Genomic DNA, 21,381 nt, shown 5'->3' on the forward strand with positions numbered 1-21,381 from the left:
AGCCACGAGACAAAGAAGTACACCACTCCAGCACATTCTCGCCGTTACTGTGGATCCACGTTATAGCGTCTCTCGTCTATCACCGTTGAAAACACCTGTGGGCGACAAACATGGCCAGGCCACGAGTTTTCTTTGATATGACCGTTGACGGTCAAAGTGCAGGAAGGATCGTCTTTGAGGTAAGTTATGAAGAAGTCAAAAGTGGTTCGATGTGATAATACCACTACCCCTGAATAAGGAAGTGATTGTCGACCATGCTCAGGTAACAGATACTTCCGAACTTGTTACGCTTCAGTGACATGGGAGTTGAAGCGCTTTGGGGTGTTTCCGCAGCGATCCTCGCATCCAACACATTTGGTTTAGTAGCCACACCCATTTTGGTCAGTAACTCACCTTCACATAGATCTAGTTAAAGTGATCTTCATGGGGCTTCATCCGGTTTCATGAGGGGTTTTTTCCGTTAAAAATAGATTTGTTGTATTTGGGCCTATCTTTAACCCCCAGGATGCCCAGAGGGACATTTAAGTCACTCCTCTTCAACCCTCACATTGATGTCGAATAGAATTCAACATACATCACGCACACAAATTCTGTGGGAAATTCCCTGTTCAATGATATCATCCACTGTCATTTTGGGCAAAGCCAAATTACTGAAAATTACCTCTGACAATTAGGTACATCATAAATGTCGCCATTTTTTACACATTATTAAATCACCATTCACAGCGTTATTTACAGCATTTTTTTAAATCTAAATTTCGGATATTTATTCGGAGAAATGAATTTCAAAAATAGCATTGTAGTGATCACGGGTATCTGTCTTTTATCAAATCACCTAATCACTTAAAACCCTTGAATCGTTTAGAAAGATTTTGAAAATACGCAAAGAAACGCCAGAGTGAATTTTCCCCCATATTGGATAGTGTTTACTCAATCATGTATCATGTATGCCGGTAATGAGACGCCAATAACATCACATATATTTCAAACTGATCTGTGATACATACCTTTATTTTAACTATCCATTCATCTATTCGTTGCGTTCATTGGCTCAACATTTTCTGAATATGCATGGTAAGAGTATGGAAGCATGAATTAGGGAATTAAAAAGAAATACAGTGCAATGAGTTGGTAAATTGAACAGAATTTGTCAAAGTTAAAATCCTGCATGAGGCCATGATGGGCGCAAAACCACATACGACAACGGTAGTTATCAGAATTTCTGACTATATCTCTTGGTTTCGATGAAAAACATAAAAACAAATAACAGTACACAGATTGTCAGAAAGTTTCTGATTACTTACATGTCACATTTATACATGTATATATCATCCCTGAATCAACAAAAGTCCCTTCGTAAAGTCCCCTGTATGAACCTTTGATGATCTGTTTGTTTGAACATTGTTTACATAAGAATTTGATAAGTTTATAGTGTCGTATTCGTTATTGCTTTCCTTTAGACAATTGTTAGAAGATGAAGTGTAACATGTACATATTTCTTTGGAGTGTAATAGTCAAATTGTTTACTTATCCTGCATTACTCCTTAATGCATTCACTGCTTACCTTGCGTACCGGCGATGGTCCTGGGTGAAGATAAATAAACTGTTCCTGAATCTCTCTTTTATACCACGCCACGCCACGCCACGCCGTCCCTGTGACCTCACGTGACCTAGGCCACCACTTCACATCACTACCTGTCGTGCTACAGCTAGGACGTGTACAAGCAGAGCCCTCGTTTTAGATTTATTTAAGCCTTCAGTTTCCGTGTACTATTCTAAAAGTCATCTGCGACGGGTGATGTTGTGAAGTTGTATGGGATTTATTTAGGCGTAAAAAGACTTTGTCTTTTTTTCCTGCCACGTGCTATCTGTTCCCCGCCATTTTGAATTGTGTTACAATTGTTTGCCTGCCAGGGTAGTCAATTTGTTTACAATTCTCAGCTATGTATGTATAACATATTTTATGTTTGTTTCAATACTGCTAGCGTTGGCGGTTCATTGAGTTGCGTATATACAAATCATTAAATACACTTTCAACTCGTTACAAACTTTGCCGATAGATTACTAATTGTCTACGGCAGTTTTTTCCAGGCCCTTTTCATCAAAGTATCTATATTGCGTAACTTATGCTTGCGTGTTGTACTAATTGTCGTGGAAAAAAATCAATTAAAGACCCTCATCCACGTTGTTTGGCATGTACGCAAATATGTGCACCAAATTCTAAATGTTTTTTGTTGTAAATCTCTCTCCATTGAGTTTCATGAGGTACAGGCAGGTCACTCACAAACGTATTTTGCAGCAATCCCATCATGAGACCCGGAAGATGTCACAATCGCTGATTAGCAAGGGACAGGGTTCGGTCATTACGACGCAACCTATATCTTTGAAGGGTAATATGTTGGCCGTTACTGTCACTGCGGAAGTGCACGTTCCGCCGAAATCCTCTATTCCAGAGGATGTTGTGAGTATTATAATTGACCGTAATTTGCAGTCATCTGAGAATTCTACATCTGCTAGATCTGCGAACAGTGCGCCAGCGTCTCAAGATGCTTTGTCAGGGGTAGCGCAAAGCCAAGCCATGCAAAAGCCTACACCATTGAGCATTGCACCTCATATGCCTGTGCCGAGTGCAGCCACTGCCTACTACCCAAGCGCATCTACAATGATGCCAGCCCCAGGGCTATCAGCGTACAATATTACACAAGCAGCGCATGATCAGCTTAGCGCTGTACCAACGTATCCAGCGCAGCAGATGCAAGCTCAGACGCCAATGCCAATACAGAACACTAGTTGGATGGTAAATATTTAACAATCCATGTGGCAGCTGTCCATGACACAAATGTATTCTGCGCCTGCGCCTACGCCTACGTATCAGACACCTACGTCAGTTACATCTACGGCACAGATTTTACCACCTACTCCAGAGTCATAATACAGTGCATTCTTCATTGAGTAGTACCCGTACATCGATTCGACCCTATGATGTCAGATATGATTAGATATTTGGATTAGGACTTTTCCAGGCTGACACTTATGCCGTCATTCAAGCCTCCCAGGTTTAAGAAAGATGAATTTCCTATTCAAGGCTTTGAGGCAGCAGACCAGGCACATAGTTTTGACGAGGATATACAGAGGCTCGTCAAGGCCTACTACTCTTAAGGTTCTGGATACCAGAGTTGCCTTTATTGAACCGGAAATTCGAAGGGTATTAAAACCTTTATCAGCACTAGCATTGTCAACACGGGGCGGTAGAGCTGGATCTGTCAGAGGATAACCTCCAAACTATAGTTGATTTTCAGCAGGGTCAGACTGACCATATGAGAAATCATCTTAAAGCTGCGCTGGCGGAAATAACTGTCACACGGAGACTTGGTTATTTAGCCCTATCTACTTGGGACTCAGAGTTTAAGCGCAGGTTGTTACGTCAATCTTGATCTTCCACGTCTCTGTTCAATGAACAAATCATGGACAGGCATGTCAAAGTTTCCAGTTACACTAGGGATGAAACGGCACTCAAGGCTTTGGAGCACGTTTCTCAGAGTGTATCCCAGGGATCAGGCAGGTCAGGCAATTACAGGCCTAGACGAGAGTCTCTCAAGGAAGGACAAGCGCAAGATTCCTTTCGTGGTAGAGGGCGTGGCAGAGGGAAACCTCAAGGTTCTTATCAATCCCGACGTGGTAAATACCACAGTAAGGGAGGTGATAGGAGGGGCAAACATTAAATTGTTGGACAGTCACGACTGAGATCTCCCACCCCCAGTTGTCCCAATTGTTGATGGCGGGAGACTGAGTCGATTTTGGAAGAACTGGAGCATCCTCAAGGACGATAACGTTCTCAACATTCTACATCACGGTTACCAACTAGACGTAGAGGTATTTCCACTGTTGACCACGGCTCCTCTCCCTTGGAATTATCCAAGAAAGCAACATCTGCTATTAAAGGCCAACATAGACTTGCTGTTGGAAAAGAGATCCGTAGAGATTATACACACCCAAGCGTTAACACCCGGGTTTTATTCTCACATCTTCCTGGTACCCAAGAAGGGCTCGACAAGATGAGAATGATACACAATCTCTCTGTTTTGAACGAATGTTACCTGAAGCGTCCACCCTATTTCCGCCTCATCACATTGAGACTACTCAGAACCAGCATAAAAGTGTTCGATTCCTTGATTAGTCTCGATCTGCAGGATGCATATCTGCACAAACCAATCCATCCCAACGACCACAGGTTCCTCAGGTTCCAGTTCAATGGGGTTCACTACCAGTGGGCAGTACTCCCATTACAGTGGCCCCATGGCTATTTACACCAGTAATGAAGCCCATAACTGCGTTTCTACACCTGAGGATCATTTGGTTCGAGTCTTACATAGACGACTGTCTCCTGTGTCATCAACACATACAGACATTAGTATGCCACCAGGATTTCTCCAGAAGGCTGCTATATCAACTGGGATAGATAATCAACGAGGCGGAGTTAACTCCATCATTTCAACTCCAGTTCATAGGAGGCCTGTTTCAAACAGATCAGGACCTCCTATCAGTCCCGAGGGACAGATGGCACAAGATTTTATGCCTCCTGCCACCTGCTCTTAATCAATCACGCACACTTCACCAATGGCAAGTGTTGTTAGGGTTACTCACCTCAGCCCAGGATCTAACCAGCAGAGGCCGCATACAATTAAGCCCAATACAACAATTCCCAAACCCTTACATCAGGAGTCAGGATCCACTCAAGGCCATCATGCTACCGACTCATCCTCATTTGATGGACGGTAGAGTCGAATGTCTTAGGAGTCTCTTTGTCCGGGTTGTCCCCGAATCTACACCTGTTCGTAGATGCCTCCCTCCAGGGGTGGGGTGCTCACCTACAAGACCAGACAGTCTCAGGGCTATGGTCAAGCGCTGATCCAAAGTGGCACATAAACAGTTTGGAGTTGGAAGCTTTAATCCTAGCCATATCTCACTGGCAGAATCAACTACATTCAGCCCAACTCATACTATCCACAGACAACAACACTGTGGTGTGGTGTCTGCGCAATCAGGGAACAACGCACTCCCACTCTCTACTTCAACAGACGTTCCGGTTTTTCCACTTAGTGCATCGTCTAGTGATTGACTACAGTTCATAGTTCAGCACATCCCAGATGTCAAAACATTCTGTCCGATGCCTTATCGCGCCCAGACAGGGTAGCACCCACCGAGTGGAAACTTCACACAGAAGCTTCCAGTTACTGCTTCGGAAGTTGGGGCAACCAAACATCGACCTGTTTGCAACTTGCCAACATTACCAACTCTTGACGTATGTCTCCCCGTTACCAGATCCGAAGGCTTGGTCGGTAGACGCGTTCAGCATTCCTTGGGAAGGACTAAATGCGTATGCCTTTCCGCCACCAGTCTAAGTTCCCAGGGTAATACAAAAGATCAATGAGACAAAGATACTTGCTGTCACTTTGGTCTGACTTTGCTTGAGGATCAGAAGACTAAGTTCCGCCCACCGGCGTGGGATTTGAATGTGGTACTTCGAGGTTTGCGGGAGCCCCCCTTCGAGCCCCTCTATGCATCCTCTTTTTATGACCTCACCAAGAAAACTGTTTCTTTTGGCATTTCTCACGAGTGAGCGAACTACATGCGATCGACATCACCTGGGTTCGTTTTGAGCATGGGACGCACAGAGCCAATATCAACGATTGTGGGTAGTGAAGATGAGGGTGAACTTCTATTATGTCCGGTACAGGCACTGCATATTTTCATCCTCCGTTCCAAGACTAGGCATGGCTCCAGGAAGCGATTATTTATACTTCCACAACCGAAGTCAGTCGCAACACCATATCTCTATGGTTACGCGCAGTCATCCTTCAGGCCTATTCCATCGCCAATTTGCATCCGCCAAGAGTGAATAATCCTCATGAGATTAGGGCACTAGCCTCTACCATGGCCTTACACAGCAATTGTACTATTAAAACAATCATGGAAGGATGTTTTTGGAGGTCCGATACAATTTTCGCCAGTCATTATCTTCGCGATGTGACTCTTGAGGACGTTGAAGGTGTACAGAGTTTTGGGCTGTAGGCAAGTTACCAACCCCGATGCAAATAATAAACTCGCCCTATACAGAGCCTTTCCCTTTCCCTTGGTGCAGTCGACCAGATTTCGCCAGTGGAAGAATATGAGACAAGCAATTGTCCACAGGGCTCCATTTTTCTACTAAGTAAAGATTTGGCTGTTGAGTTATTTGTCTTTATTACTAAAGATGTATAGGAAACTACTCTTTAATTCCTATGTTCAATGTTTTCACATTGATAGAACCCTACCGTAACAGCGTTGGTCTGAACTTTTCTGCTTCATGGTTTACCAACCAATCAATGTCGTACCTTCAGGGTGTGAATTATTGAGGTTTCTGTATTCTGAAGGTTTACCCACCTCCAAACCGTCCAATACAAATGCATTAAGGAGTAATGCAGGAGAAGTAAACATTTAGTAAAATCTAAGTATTTTTTACATTTGTATACTTATCCTGCATTACTACGTTTAAGACCCACCAGTCGAAGACTTGCCTCCCCACGTTGGCTTCAGAAACCTCAAAAGTATGGGGGGTTTTAAGCTCGGGCAGTGATGTGAAATGGTGACCTAGGTCAGGAACGGCGTCGGCATGGTATAAAAGAGGAACAGTTAATTTATCTTCATCTAGGACCATCGCCCGTACTCTGTCCTAGTTTTTTTGTCGCAAGGGAAGCAGTGAATGCAGAGAAATGCAGGATAAGTAAACAATGTAAAAAATATTAAGATTTTACTGATATTGTAATTTCATATGAAAGGTAAATGAATAGCTAAAACTGAATATATTACTTTTTAAAGAAAGGATAATATTTTTTGTTAAAATATATGAACATATTTTTAGAAGAATTGTCTTGGTCTTGGAATTGTTTGTTTTCTTGCCTTTTGATTGACAGATAGGTGATGTCTAAGTATTCGTCAGGGGTGTGTTAGCCACAAATGATTTAGGAATTATTCCGTTCGTTTTGTATTATATAATCAGTGGGTCCAACCATTTTAAAATGATTTTTATCACAAGATATTAAACTGTTTACTCTATTTCACCAAGAATTGTAAAAAGTATATGCACCATGACTTGTATCCCGTTCGTCAGACCTTATACGATTATCCTGATAATTCCATACCAAAGGAACTTTCTTCGCAGCTCTTATTATATAATTCTGAGATGAGATAAAGAGAGAAAAATCACATAATAATGAACAAATACATGTCCAATTTTGAATATTTGTTTGATTTGAAATATTTTTGGGTTAAGTGATTACATAAAATAATTGCCAGATGGGTAATATTAAAATAATTTTTTGCCTATGTATGATGTTATATATGTTTCCCACAACTTTCACCTTGGAGAGCTGCTCACGGTAGTCGCATGCAGTGTACCTGCTGTGGCAAGCTGGTGTGGTCATCTAGTGTGGTCATCCAGCCCCTTTCTCTGCAAAATGCACTCAAGTTAGTGGATGAAACGTCTGCCTGGATAGCAGAAGTTTGGTGTCTCAAACCCCTGAACGTGTCATAAAAAAGACATTAAAAGTTGGTACTTGTTGTTGCCATGCCTTGGTATATAGGGGATAAAACAAGGACTAACCTGTGTGGAGTCAGTGTACTGTGTCTGAGTGGGCTATGACTTTGTCATTATTCATTCTAAAAACGCTTACACAAACTGTTCAATTTTTTTGGATGAAAATATGGTATGAAGTTATTGGTTATGAATAACAATATATTTAGCACATCCTCAGCATTTAAGAGTTTTGTTCTTGAATAAAGGTGAGCTCCTGTGCCTTGGTATTTTTGCATATTCTAGTTTAAACTTCTTATCAGGTGAGCTACGGGGCGGTCGGGTAGCCTAGTGGTTAAAGTGTTTGCTCGTCACACCGAAGACCCGGGTTCAATTCCCGACATGGGTACAATGTGTGAAGCCCATTTCTGGTGTCCCCAGCCGTGATATTGCTGGAACATTGCTAAAAGCAACATAAACCAAACTCATTCACTCACTCACTCAGGTGAGCTACAGAATTTGTGGCTCTATTTTGTTTGTAGTTTAAGCAATTCTGTGTTCCAGCTGTATAGTGATGTGGTGCCAAAGACAGCCGAGAACTTCCGGGCTCTATGCACCATGGAAAAAGGCTTCGGCTACAAAGGGAGCAGCTTCCATCGTATCATCCCCCAGTTTATGTGTCAGGGCGGGGACTATGAAAAACATAACGGAACTGGAGGAAAGAGCATCTACGGCGGCAAGTTCGCTGATGAGAACTTTCAAATGAAGCACACAAAGCCAGGTAATGAGTATTTGGTTAATACAACACTGTTGTAGCTATATGATTGTAAATAATCACATCTGGACCAGACAAACCTGGGAATGATACTGTCAATTGGGTACAATGACGCTAAGTCAACCAAGTCCATGAGTCATCACCGATATATTTAGTCGTTGTAAGACAAAGGTTACTGGTGACCTATTCTATCACAGAGTTGCAATGGGATCGGCTGTCGGTGGCTAATGTTATGATTGACTGTTGCTGGTCTACTATCGATGGCTAATGTTTTGATTGACTGTTCCAGGTCTACTGTCGATGGCTAATGTTTTCATTGACTGTTGATGGTCTACTGTTGATGGCTAATGTTATGATTGACTGTTCCAGGTCTGCTGTCAATGGCTAATGTTATGATTGACTGTTGCAGGTGTGCTGTCAATGGCTAATGTTATGATTGACTGTTGCAGGTCTGCTGTCGATGGCTAATGTTATGATTGACTGTTGCAGGTCTTCTGTCGATGGCTAATGTTATGATTGACTGTTGCTGGTCTGCTGTCGATGGCTAATGTTATGATTGACTGTTGCAGGTCTTCTGTCGATGGCTAATGTTATGATTTACTGTTGCAGGTCTTCTGTCGATGGCTAATGTTATGATTGACTGTTGCAGGTCTGCTGTCGATGGCTAATGTTATGATTGACTGTTGCAGGTGTGCTGTCAAGGGGCTTATGTCTTGATTGACTGTTGCAGGTGTGCTGTCGATGGCTAATGTTATGATTGACTGTTGCAGGTTTGCTGTCGATGGCTAATGTTATGATTGACTGTTGCAGGTCTACTGTCAATGGCTAATGTTATGATTTACTGTTACTGGTCTGATGTCGATGGTTAATGTTATGATTGACTGTTCCAGGTCTAGTGTCGATGGCTAATGTTTTGATTGACTGTTCCAGGTCTAGTGTCGATGGCTAATGTTTTGATTGACTGTTGCAGGTTTGCTCTCGATGGCTAATGTTATGATTGACTGTTCCAGGTCTAGTGTCGATGGCTAATGTTTTGATTGACTGTTGCAGGTTTGCTGTCGATGGCTAATGTTATGATTGACTGTTGCAAGTGTGCTGTCGATGGCTAATGTTTTGATTGACTGTTGCAGGTTTGCTGTCGATGGCTAATGTTATGATTGACTGTTCCAGGTCTGCTGTCGATGGCTAATGTTTTGATTGACTGTTGCAGGTTTGCTCTCGATGGCTAATGTTATGATTGACTGTTCCAGGTCTTCTGTCGATGGCTAATGTTTTGATTGACTGTTGCAGGTTTGCTGTCGATGGCTAATGTTATGATTGACTGTTCCAGGTCTAGTGTCGATGGCTAATGTTTTGATTGACTGTTGCAGGTTTGCTCTCGATGGCTAATGTTATGATTGACTGTTGCAGGTGTGCTGTCGATGGCTAATGTTTTGATTGACTGTTGCAGGTTTGCTGTCGATGGCTAATGTTATGATTGACTGTTCCAGGTCTGCTGTCGATGGCTAATGTTTTGATTGACTGTTGCAGGTTTGCTGTCGATGGCTAATGTTATGATTGACTGTTGCAGGTTTGCTGTCGATGGCTAATGTTATGATTGACTGTTCCAGGTCTGCTGTCGATGGCTAATGTTTTGATTGACTGTTGCAGGTTTGCTGTCGATGGCTAATGCTGGACCCAACACCAATGGCTCTCAGTTCTTCATTACAGTTGCCGAGACTTCATGGTAAGTAACTTTCAGGCACTGCACTGGTGTTTTCTGTCAAAGTAAATATCTTATTTTTAATTCATGTTGTTTGAAAGCCACTGTTAAGCTTCTACCTCTCATATCACTTGCATTTGCTTCAAACAAAACGGCATCCCCCAGTCAAGACGATCTGATCAATAATCATGATAATCAAAACCTACATTTTGATAAAGCGGGTCCTACTTTGCGATGTGCATCAAATCACGTGAACTCCTTGATTAAAAACATCAGAAGAGTTGGAAAATCTATTCACACCAATGTGGCGGTACACATGGTTTGCAAATCCTGCAATCCACCAAATCTGCATGGCAGTTTTTTTAACCGGATGTTGATTTCGTTAGGCGATTGTGATTGGCCAATGCAGAGACTCGTTAGTTCAGCCAAAATATAGCCCTGAAATTCAAGCCTCGTTCGGCCAGGGTGGGAACTGAACTTTATATGCCTCAGGAAGATGATTGCTGTGTTTTATGCTTATAATTACACACTTTCCCACTGGTGTGCTACAAAACAGTTTTAATATATATTTTTTAAGGTTTCATGTTCTTCCAGATATGGAGAATCATAATGGTGCATGTTTTGATTGCTGTATTGTTTAGAGTTTTAATGACAAACTCTTTTGTACACATGCTGTCGATCATTGTGGTGACCAGTTGTTGACCTGTGATCTATGCTAACTCGTAGAAATATGGTTTTCAAACTTCTCTCGAAGAGAAATGCATTGTATTTCTGAAATAGCCAATTTTTCAAAACAAGACATAACGTAAACATGTCACACAAAAATGTTTACAACTGATGATGATTGTAATGAAAGGTTGATTATGAGCCTGCCAGGGGTCGTTGTCATGCTGAAGACCCGGGGTCGATTCCCGACATGGGTACAATGTGTGTAGCCCATTTCTGGTGATCCCCGCCGTGATGTTGCTAGGAGATTGCTAAAAGCGGCGTCAAATCAGACACACTCACTCACCCAGAGGTATATTCAGCAGTGAGTTGACAAGAATCTCTACGACCTCTGTTTGTTGTTAAACGCAGCACTCGGCAATATTCCAGCTATATGACGTGTAAATAATCAAGTCTGGACCAGATAATCCAGTGATTGACATCATGAGCATCGATCCACACAATTGGGATCGATGACATGCATCAACCAAGTCAGCGAGTCTGACCACCCGATCCCGTTAGTCATCAACCAAGTCAGTGAGTCTGACCACCCATTCCCGTTAGTCGCCTCATGACAAGCATGGTCGCCTTTTCCTGCAGGCATGGGTTGCTGGAGACCTACTCTACCCCGGCTCATGGTGGCCTTTTACTGCAGGCATGGGTTGCTGGAGACCTACTCTACCCCGGCTCATAGTCGCCTTTTACTGCAGGCATGGGTTGCTGGAGACCTACTCTACCCCGGCTCATGGTAGCATTTTACTGTAGCATTTTAGTGCAGGCATGGGTTGCTGGAGACCTACTCTACCCCGGCTCATAGTCGCCTTTTACTGCAGGCATGGGTTGCTGGAGACCTACTCTACCCCGGCTCATGGTCGCCTTTTACTGCAGGCATGGGTTGCTGAAGACCTACTCTACCCCGGCTCATGGTCGCCTTTTACTGCAGGCATGGGTTGCTGAAGACCTACTCTACCCCGGCTCATGGTCGCCTTTTACTGCAGGCATGGGTTGCTGAAGATCTACTCTACCCCGGCTCATGGTCGCCTTTTACTGCAGGCATGGGTTGCTGAAGACCTACTCTACCCCGGCTCATGGTCGCCTTTTACTGCAGGCATGGGTTGCTGAAGACCTACTCTACCCCGGCTCATGGTCGCCTTTTACTGCAGGCATGGGTTGCTGAAGACCTACTCTACCTCGGCTCATGGTGGCCTTTTACTGCAGGCAGGGGTTGCTGAAGACCTACTCTACCCCGGCTCATGGTCGCCTTTTACTGCAGGCAGGGGTTGCTGAAGACCTACTCTACCCCGGCTCATGGTCGCCTTTTACTGCAGGCATGGGTTGCTGAAGACCTACTCTACCCCGGCTCATGGTCGCCTTTTACTGCAGGCATGGGTTGCTGAAGACCTTCACGGGTTGGAATCTCAATCATATATTCTGTGGCAAGTGAATGATGATTGACCAGGTGTGCTCAAAAAAAAGTAAAAAAGTTCTAAAACAAGGAGGATTAGGTAACTTACTCAAGCTTGCACTATTTTTCAATTGCAAAGTGCAAATGACATTCACACTTTGTGAAATTCCATGGGAATTCGCCCTAAACAATCTTGATTTGTTACTGTACGCCACATGGTGGCACGATACTACACATTTTGGCTTGAAAAGGAGCGTCACTCTGCACAGAAACATGAACTGGGATGTTTCCCTTAATTGTGATTCTAGTGGATCTGACCTCCTAGAATTTGACAAACAGCAGGCAAAGGCCAGAACGGACATCGATATTTTTTTTTTTTCTTTTATTGGTTTTAGAAAGACGCACCTGTTACATAAATGGGCTTCCGCCCAGGGTAGCAGAAAGCCCATGACATAAAGCACAACTTATCAGTACATCTTACTTTTGTTTTACAGAAAATAACATACTTCTCACTCACACATTCACTCTTGTTTATATATCATATTGCAGTTTAGGAAAGAACATGGTGTCAAACATTAAAATCTTAAGTACAAAACTAAAATTGAAAGCTGCTCCTCATTTTCGAAAAGTTGATGATACAGCATCCAAGCACCATAGAATTTCTGTTGATTACCTGCCTTGAAAGCAATATCTTTTTCAATGTTGTATCGTGAAAAAGCTTCCTTTTTATAAACATGAAAATAAGGTTTTGTATTTTGGAATTTGCATCTATAAATATAGTATTTTGCAATTAGTAAAAGTAAATCAAACACTTTATCTGTTTTTATGTTCTCTTTAACTCCAAAAAGTATCAATTCTGCACAAAATGTCATGTTATAAACATGAAAGCACTGGTCGATCCACAATGACACTTCATCCCAAAATTGTTTTATTACATCACTTCCCAAAACAAGTGAGTAATTGTTTCCTTTTCATTGTGACAGAAGGAGCACAAATAATTTTCTGAGCATAATTGATTAAATACAGAAAAGTATTAGTGGTGAGAATTCTGTGAGTAATTTTGTATTGAAACCATCGCAGTTTGACATCCTGTGTTGTACTAAAAAAATTATTGCAAATATTGTTCCAGTTTAAGTTTTCAAATTGTAATTCCCACTTTTCCTGCCCTTTAGTTTTTACTTCTGTAGAAACCAATGAAAAATAAATATGCTTTGAACCGGACTTGGAACTACAAATAGTTTTTACCACACAGCGCTGATCCTCCACAGAATCTGTTGGAACTCTAACTACATTTAGAGCTCCAAGGTATTGTTTAACGCTTCTAACAACACCATAAAACTCCAAATAGGATGAACAAATACCATACATATCATTAAATTCCTCATATGACAGAAAGTCTATAATTTGGGAGACGCCCTTCTCAAACCAGTATTTCAAGAAAAATGATTTCCTATTAATTTTAATATTAGGGTTATAAAAAATTGGTTCAGTTAAAAAACTACTGAAAGATTCTGGCTTGATTTTCTTATCAAGCACTATAAATGACTGAAAACAACTTTTCCAAAACTCATTACTTATCAAAGATAATTTTCTCTCAAAAAACGTCACACCAAACTCACCAAGTTTACACAAATAAGGATATGTAGATTTGAATAGATGCTTCCATTTTTGATCACCTGAGGACACAAGTCTCCTTATCCATGTGGCCTTAAGAGATGTTACATATGAAAAGATATTCACCATACCTAAGCCCCCTTGCTTAACAGGTTGACAAACTTTAATCCTCTTTACTTTGTCTCGTTTATCACTCCAAAGAAATTTAATAAGCATAGACATCAATATTTGTAATGTTCACACTGCAGTGGTAGAAACATTTTTAGTCCACTTGTACTTTTAATGATAACATGTAGCAAACACTTAAAAATGGCAAATTTCTACTAGTCCTTCTGATACCTTAACTATATAGGCTAGTGCCAATTTCTAACGCTGCACAGTTGTCCCCCAAAAGCCTGGGCTGAAGGTGACAAGCATTAACAATTATCCCAAACTTCAGAAACCCTGCACAGAAACGTCAGCAATTTGATAAACATGCTGAGCGAGGCGGGTTGCACTGCCAACCTTGACCTTGTGACACTTGCATCCGACTATCTTCATGAGGCAAGGGAGGTAACTGACTATAAAAGTTCAGTTTTGACCCTTCTTAACTAGGCTGGAATTTTAGGGGTATATTTTGGCGCGACTACTGAGTCTATGCATTGTCCAAATTAAAATCGCATAACAATATCAACATCCTGTTTGGAAACAACATACTGACTGCCATCCAGATTTCAGTCGATTACATGATTTAATTAGCATGTGTGCCTTCAACTGGGGTCAGTTAACTCCCTTACCTCAGGAAGATGGTATCCGAAACGCAACTCGTTGTCACGTCAAATTAAAAAAACTGTCAATTTGTCCTCTTCTCAGTCCCAAAGTCCTGGTTCTCTTCAACAGTCCAGTCAACAATTGTGTTGTTCACATGAGCTTCTATTCTCAGAGCACTGTGCAGTCTCACAGAACATTTCCAACTGGCCAAAATAGAGTGACATGCCAGCTGGCTTTCGAATTCCCCCGACACGTGACATTGTGCGAAGTTACCATCAAACTTAATTTCAAACAGATACTCGATGATGTTGTTATCAAAATGAAATCATTGTTACGAATTTATTTGTCTGATGTATTAACATTTTATTGTCTTCATAATGAACATTTGTGTCTGAATTAATTAAGGGGTTTCTATAAGTTGTGGATCTTTCCGTACTACTGATGAAGATCCAGGGTAGAATAGGTCTTCAGCAACCCATGCGTGCCGTAAAAGGCGACTACGCTTGTCGTAAAAAGCGATTAACGGGAACGGGTGGTCAGGCTCGCTGACTTGGTTGATGCATGCCATTGATCCCAATTGCGTGGATCGATGCTCATGATATCAATCACTGGATTGTCTGGTCCAGATTCGATTATTTACAAACCGCTGTCATTTAGCTGGAATATTGCTGAGAGCGGCGTTAAACAACAAACCAACGTTTTTAAGAGGCCGTGATCAGGTGGCCTATTCACTTTTATCTCTGTATTCACCAGAAGTAAGACCCTATTCAGGTGACTGTAAGTCACCATTATTTTGACTTCACTTCTGCAAGTGGTGTGTAAGTAATAAGTAACATACAAAACCAGTCCGTGAAGACCCGGGTAGGTATAGTTCATCGCCAGCCCGTGCTTGTCGTAAGAGGTGACTAACGGGATTGTATGACTAGGTTTATGCATGTCATCCTGTCCCAATTGCATAGATCGATGCTCTTGATATCAGTCACTGGATTGTCTGGTCAAGACTCGATTATTTACAGAGAGCTGTCATATAACCAGAATACTGCTGAGGGCGTTAAACAACAATCAAACTAACAAACAAAAAATACAAAACCATTTCCAGAGTTTTAACAAGTTTCCTAAAAGTGGCCTGATACAGCAGCTGGGTTAGAAATCTGTGTCCTTTACACACACACACAGCTTGTAAATATATGGAAGACATGAGTCCTGTCCAAAAACATTATCTCATGACTGACCTAACAATGGTACTTTCACGAATGTTTTATTTTACCATGGAAATGTTACCTGCAAAATCTTGGTAAAGAGAAGTCAGAATGACTTTGGTTGAAATTGACAGGCCTGAGTAAAAGATGGACAATGTCATGTGAGCTGAAATAACAACAGCTTCATGCCTTCATTCCCACATCAGCACATTCAGCATCGTGTCAAGTGAAAGTGAGACCTATTTCTGTTGCAGGCTGGATGGCAAGCATGTGGTGTTTGGGGAGGTGAAGGAAGGGTACGAAAGTGTCGTCAAAGAGTTGGAGACTCTTGGAGGTCAAAGTGGGAAGGTGGGGAAGAAAGTCATCGTAGCCAATTGTGGTCAGCTCTGAGGTCAGACAGGTGGTCCACAATGGTTCCTCCAGCACATCACAACAGCTGCCCAGAGAAACAGACCTCCATCGTGTAACATGTTTTGGACTTTTATGCTACTCACAGGGATTTATCTAGGATTCAAAACTCAGTTCCATTGCCAGGCAAGTTGCGAAAAATTGGGATTTTTAAGAGTTATTTTCTTAAATTGAGAGGTATTTTATCATTCCAAGGAATTCAATAAAATAAAATATTTTGGACGTTCTACCTTACCTGACGCTACAGCTATAGGCACTGTGTAGCATCAGGTAAGTATAAAAAACATTGCATTTAATCAGAAATGCTCATTTTTATTATTCCAGGATGGGATTTTTTCTGCAGATTTGGCACCGAATATTGGCCTCTGTGCAGCTATAGAGAAATCCTTCACTCAACTTTTGATAGGGATAGATTTGTTACCATGGTTACAGCTGCTTGTATACGTAATCAGTTGGATGCATCATTGAATGCTGGAGGTATCCCTATCAAGAGATGTGTAGTATATCATGACATAGGTCATTGTAATGCCCGTGTGGTTATACTCTCACGGGACAATTTGATGATACGCTTGGCAAATACTTAAAATTATACACCCCTCTCTGTCAAGTTGGAGGTTTGATATGTTATGTGATGTGCTTAAGGAATTAGTAGATAGTTACTCTGTATCTCAATCTCTTGTTTCTTGCATATTAACAAATAAGGCTCAAACAGTGCCACCATTCAATATCAGGATACAATGGTCATGGTAGAATATGTGTCAGGAAGTTCAGTGGGGAATGCAGAATTAGAATAAAACAAACAACCACTTTCGAAAATCAGTGTTTTATGTCAGACGTTCCTCGTCATCACAAAGAATTGATCTGATCAGATAAGGGACATATACTTCCTATGATAAATCTGAAGATGTTGATCAGTACGATTGTAAATATCAAACGTCAACTCCAGAGAATAACTATGCAGATTATCGGCTGAAACAGATTCCACTGAGCGTTACCTGCAAAAGAGCAGTGAAAATGATCACTGAATATCGGGGACACCATTGATGACGGTTATTGAAAGTATTTGCTAAATGACACATATACTGAATGAAGCATGGGTCCGGTTTGTGGTGCAGTGCTGAGTCAGCTTTATTATCATACAGCTTTTGAATTAGAACCTCGTCCTTACTTTGAAAATGTTAACGTTGAAGTTTCTGAACCATGGTATAAACGAGTAATCCCCATAGAAAGGTGATAGCCATGAATTCAGCTGTAAAATACAATACATTCTCATGGGATATGCAATACAAAAACACCATTTGTGTCGAAAATGAATTGTTCCATGTTCCATGTAACCAATTTTTCCATGTTATGAATTATTTGGTGGCTAATGGGTATTTGACACAGTTTTACACATTTGTTGAATTTTTATATGTTTTGTTAATTTTACTGTATTGGCATGAATATGGCATTCAACATTCAACAGTGCCACTTGGAATATAAATGTATGCATTGGTAGGCATGTGTATTCCGAAGTATACATTTCAAAGTGATGATGTTGCGGACATACTTGGTTCAGCTTCGTAAGTGATTATTTTTGGAAATTTGTCAGCCATCCAAAGGAAGGCCTACCACCATTCAAATTCAGAATCTGTGACACTTGTTGATGATACTGTTTACTCACTTTTTTTGTCAAAGCTATAACACTGTTCAAACATTTCTATTTCACAGCAGCTCTTTATTTTTGGAATGAACCATAACCAATTATGCTATTAAAGATATTCTTCTCTAATGGTCTGTTTTCTGTATTCATCTGAATGTCTCATGGCCGCAGCAGTTGGAATCCCAGATCGTTGGTTTGTCAGCACCAGCTCATGGGGTCATGAAAGTGGTAAACATTTACTACCTGGGTCATACAACCAGTTTAATACCTTGCAGCTGGACATCCACTTTCAGTTCATCAAAATATGTTAAATGATGGTACTTGTTACAAGGACAAGTCGTCACACACACACACACACACACACACACACACACACACACACACACAATGTCAGTTATACAAAGGGGGAGTCTGCAGTATTGGAATATTAGTGACATGTGTCTGTAGTGAGATTATACAATCTGAACTTTTGTGTACACCCCTCAATGTCTGCTGGCGTGGAGCTCGATTACAAGCTAATTGGACTTAACACCACAAGACCGTGTCACGATTTCTGATTCCAATATGATTTTGTGTTAATGGCATTACCGTGAAAACTGATGTGCACACTGTGTGAATATGTCAAGCAAGTGACGTCACATAAAACATTAGACAGACACATGCAAGAAGTGTGTGCCGGTGTCACCTTTTGGGGAGAACTTGGCCACAGCCTACACTACTCAGCCTTCAAATGACATGACCCGACTAGGGCCCTACACCGAGTCCTGTCGTGGAATGTCTGTCGACCTACACACAACATGACCCGACTAGGGCCCTACACCGAGTCCTGTTGTGGAATGTCTGTAAGCCTAGCCACATGACCCGACTAGGGCCCTACACCGAGTCCTGTCGTGGAATGTCTGTCGACCTACACACAACATGACCCAACTAGGGCCCTACACCGAGTCCTGTCGTGGAATGCCTGTCGACCTACACACAACATGACCCGACTAGGGCCCTACACCTAGTCCTGTTGTGGAATGTCTGTAAGCCTAGCCACATGACCAGACTAGGGCCCTACACCGAGTCCTGTCGTGGAATGTCTGTCGACCTACACACAACATGACCCGACTAGGGCCCTACACCGAGTCCTGTTGTGGAATGTCTGTCGATCTACACACAACATGACCTGACTAGGGCCCTACACCGAGTCCTGTCGTGGAATGTCTGTCGACCTACACACAACATGACCCGACTAGGGCCCTACACCGAGTCCTGTTGTGGAATGTCTGTAAGCCTAGCCACATGACCAGACTAGGGCCCTACACCGAGTCCTGTCGTGGAATGTCTGTCGACCTACACACAACATGACCCGACTAGGGCCCTACACCGAGTCCTGTCGTGGAATGTCTGTCGACCTACACACAACATGACCCGACTAGGGCCCTACACCGAGTCCTGTCGTGGAATGTCTGTAAGCCTAGCCACATGACCCGACTAGGGCCCTACACCGAGTCCTGTCGTGGAATGTCTGTAAGCCTAGCCACATGACCCTACTAGGGCCCTACACCGAGTCCTGTTGTGGAATGTCTGTCGACCTACACACAACATGACCCGTCTAGGGACCTACACCGAGTCCTGTTGTGGAATGTCTGTCGACCTACACACAACATGACCCGACAAGGGCCCTACAACGAGTCCTGTCATGGAATGTATGTCGACCTACACACAACATGACCCGACAAGGGCCCTACAACGAGTCCTGTCATGGAATGTATGTCGATCTACACACAACATGACCCGACTAGGGCCCTACACCGAGTCCTGTCGTGGAATGTCTGTCGACCTACACACAACATGACCCGACTAGGGCCCTACACCGAGTCCTGTCGTGGAATTTCTGTCGACCTACACACAACATGACCCGACTAGGGCCCTACACCGAGTCCTGTCGTGGAATGTATGTCGACCTACACACAACATGACCCGACTAGGGCCCTACACCGAGTCCTGTCGTGGAATCTCTGTCGATCTACACACAACATGACCCTACTAGGGCCCTACACTGAGTCCTGTCGTGGAATGTCTGTCGATCTACACACAACATGACCCGACTAGGGCCCTACACCGAGTCCTGTCGTGGAATGTCTGTCGACCTACACACAACATGACCCGACTAGGGCCCTACACCGAGTCCTTAATGTCTGTCTGGCTACACACATGACCAGACAAGGGCCCTACACCGAGTCCTATGACATGGGCAAGTGACACCATGAGTCAAGGTCACTGCCATGATGACACCAATGGTTATCATATCCGATACCCTGCAGAGGAAGCCATACCTATCATCCAGCATTGATGCAGGGTGAATTTACAACAATTTCTTTATTTCACATTTTTATTTTGAATTCAGCACCCGGTATACAAAGTATGAACAATTATTGGACAAGAACTTCTTTATTTTACTGATACAGCAATGTTTGGGTATAGATCCCTATATATATTCTGTGTCATGCTCATTAATACATTATTCAGCCTTGCTTGACAATGGTATAAGGATCTATAACAAAACATCACATTACAGTAAAATAAAGAAGTTGTTATCCATGAATTGTTCATACTTTGTCATCCCTCAACTTCTAAGAAATGCCTATCAAACAAAGCACCTGGGATACATCCTTAAATTCAACAGAACTTGCTTTACATGAGGAGACTGTCCTATCTCGCACAGGTTAACATAGATTTACAATAGTTGGAATAACATAATTGCTCGTTTCAAGGGGTAAGTGAGTGATGTTTTGGTTTAAGGCTGTTTTAAACTGTAATTTAGTTAATTTTATTAAATTATGAATTTGTATAGCACACTTTTTGAATTAATAACTTCTCAAATGCACATAGGCCATGAGAGATGTTAACATGACCCCAGTTACTGGATCAGTGTACTATCAATTTTCATTCTCAACTCCCTGAGGAGTATACAACATAAGCAGGCTGTGAAGTGCTAGAATCTGGATAGTCAACCTACCATCTCATCCTACCTGGTACCCATTCACTGCTGGGTGAACAGATGCATAGTTCAAACAAAGTCACTTGCCTCAGGAGACACCAGGTGTGCAACATGTGCCATTTATGGTTGCATCCCAAGGTGTCAGCTTCATGTACAAAACAGTGAGTGAGTGAGGGAGTTCGGTGTATCAGCTGGCTGCGAGAAGAAAGCCCAACGTGATGCAGGTCTTGGACATTTACCACTTTGGTGAAACCAACGAGCACGGTTATGGTCCTGACAAACCATGAAACCAAGATTCGAACCCATATGTCAAAAACAAGCAGGCAGGAAACGAGGCTCCAGGAGGCTAAAGGATGTTACCATATCTAGAACGTCTTGTATTACAGCTTCATACAAACTGAAGCCCTTGTGGTGTTCTGGGGCAGACTTGGTCCCCAGTACAGAAAGCTTGTTATAGCATGCTATATAAGCTTGCTGACAGAGTGAGTGAGTGAGTATGGTTTTATGCCGCTTTTAGCAATATTCCAGCAATATCACGGCTTCACACATTGTACCCATGTCTGGAATCGAACCCGGGTTTTCGGCGTGACGAGGCTTGCTGACAGTAGTGAGGATGAGGTGTTTTCAACAGGTGACATCATTC

At 42.4% G+C, this 21,381-nt stretch overlaps 1 protein-coding gene across 1 annotated transcript; it reads left to right on the top strand.

Annotated features, from left to right (window-relative positions):
- On the top strand, positions 1-17,881 carry LOC124123248 (peptidyl-prolyl cis-trans isomerase-like). Its single transcript, XM_046486554.2, has 4 exons — positions 1-179; positions 8,117-8,333; positions 9,978-10,053; positions 15,957-17,881. The coding sequence occupies exons 1-4, from the start codon at positions 111-113 to the stop codon at positions 16,090-16,092; spliced, it is 498 nt and encodes a 165-aa protein (XP_046342510.1). The 5' UTR covers positions 1-110; the 3' UTR covers positions 16,093-17,881.
- Positions 17,882-21,381: the final 3,500 nt, after the last annotated feature.

Source organism: Haliotis rufescens, unplaced genomic scaffold, assembly GCF_023055435.1.
Source record: "Haliotis rufescens isolate VD_foot unplaced genomic scaffold, xgHalRufe1.0.p SCAF_11, whole genome shotgun sequence".
NCBI lineage: Eukaryota > Metazoa > Mollusca > Gastropoda > Lepetellida > Haliotidae > Haliotis > Haliotis rufescens.

Coding starts and splice junctions, on each gene's coding strand:
- LOC124123248 (XM_046486554.2), top strand. CDS start 111: ATGGCCAGGCCACGAGTTTTCTTTGATATGACCGTTGACGGTCAAAGT. Junction 8,334..9,977: donor AATGAAGCACACAAAGCCAG/GTAATGAGTATT, acceptor TGACTGTTGCAG/GTTTGCTGTCGATGGCTAAT. Junction 10,054..15,956: donor ACAGTTGCCGAGACTTCATG/GTAAGTAACTTT, acceptor TTTCTGTTGCAG/GCTGGATGGCAAGCATGTGG.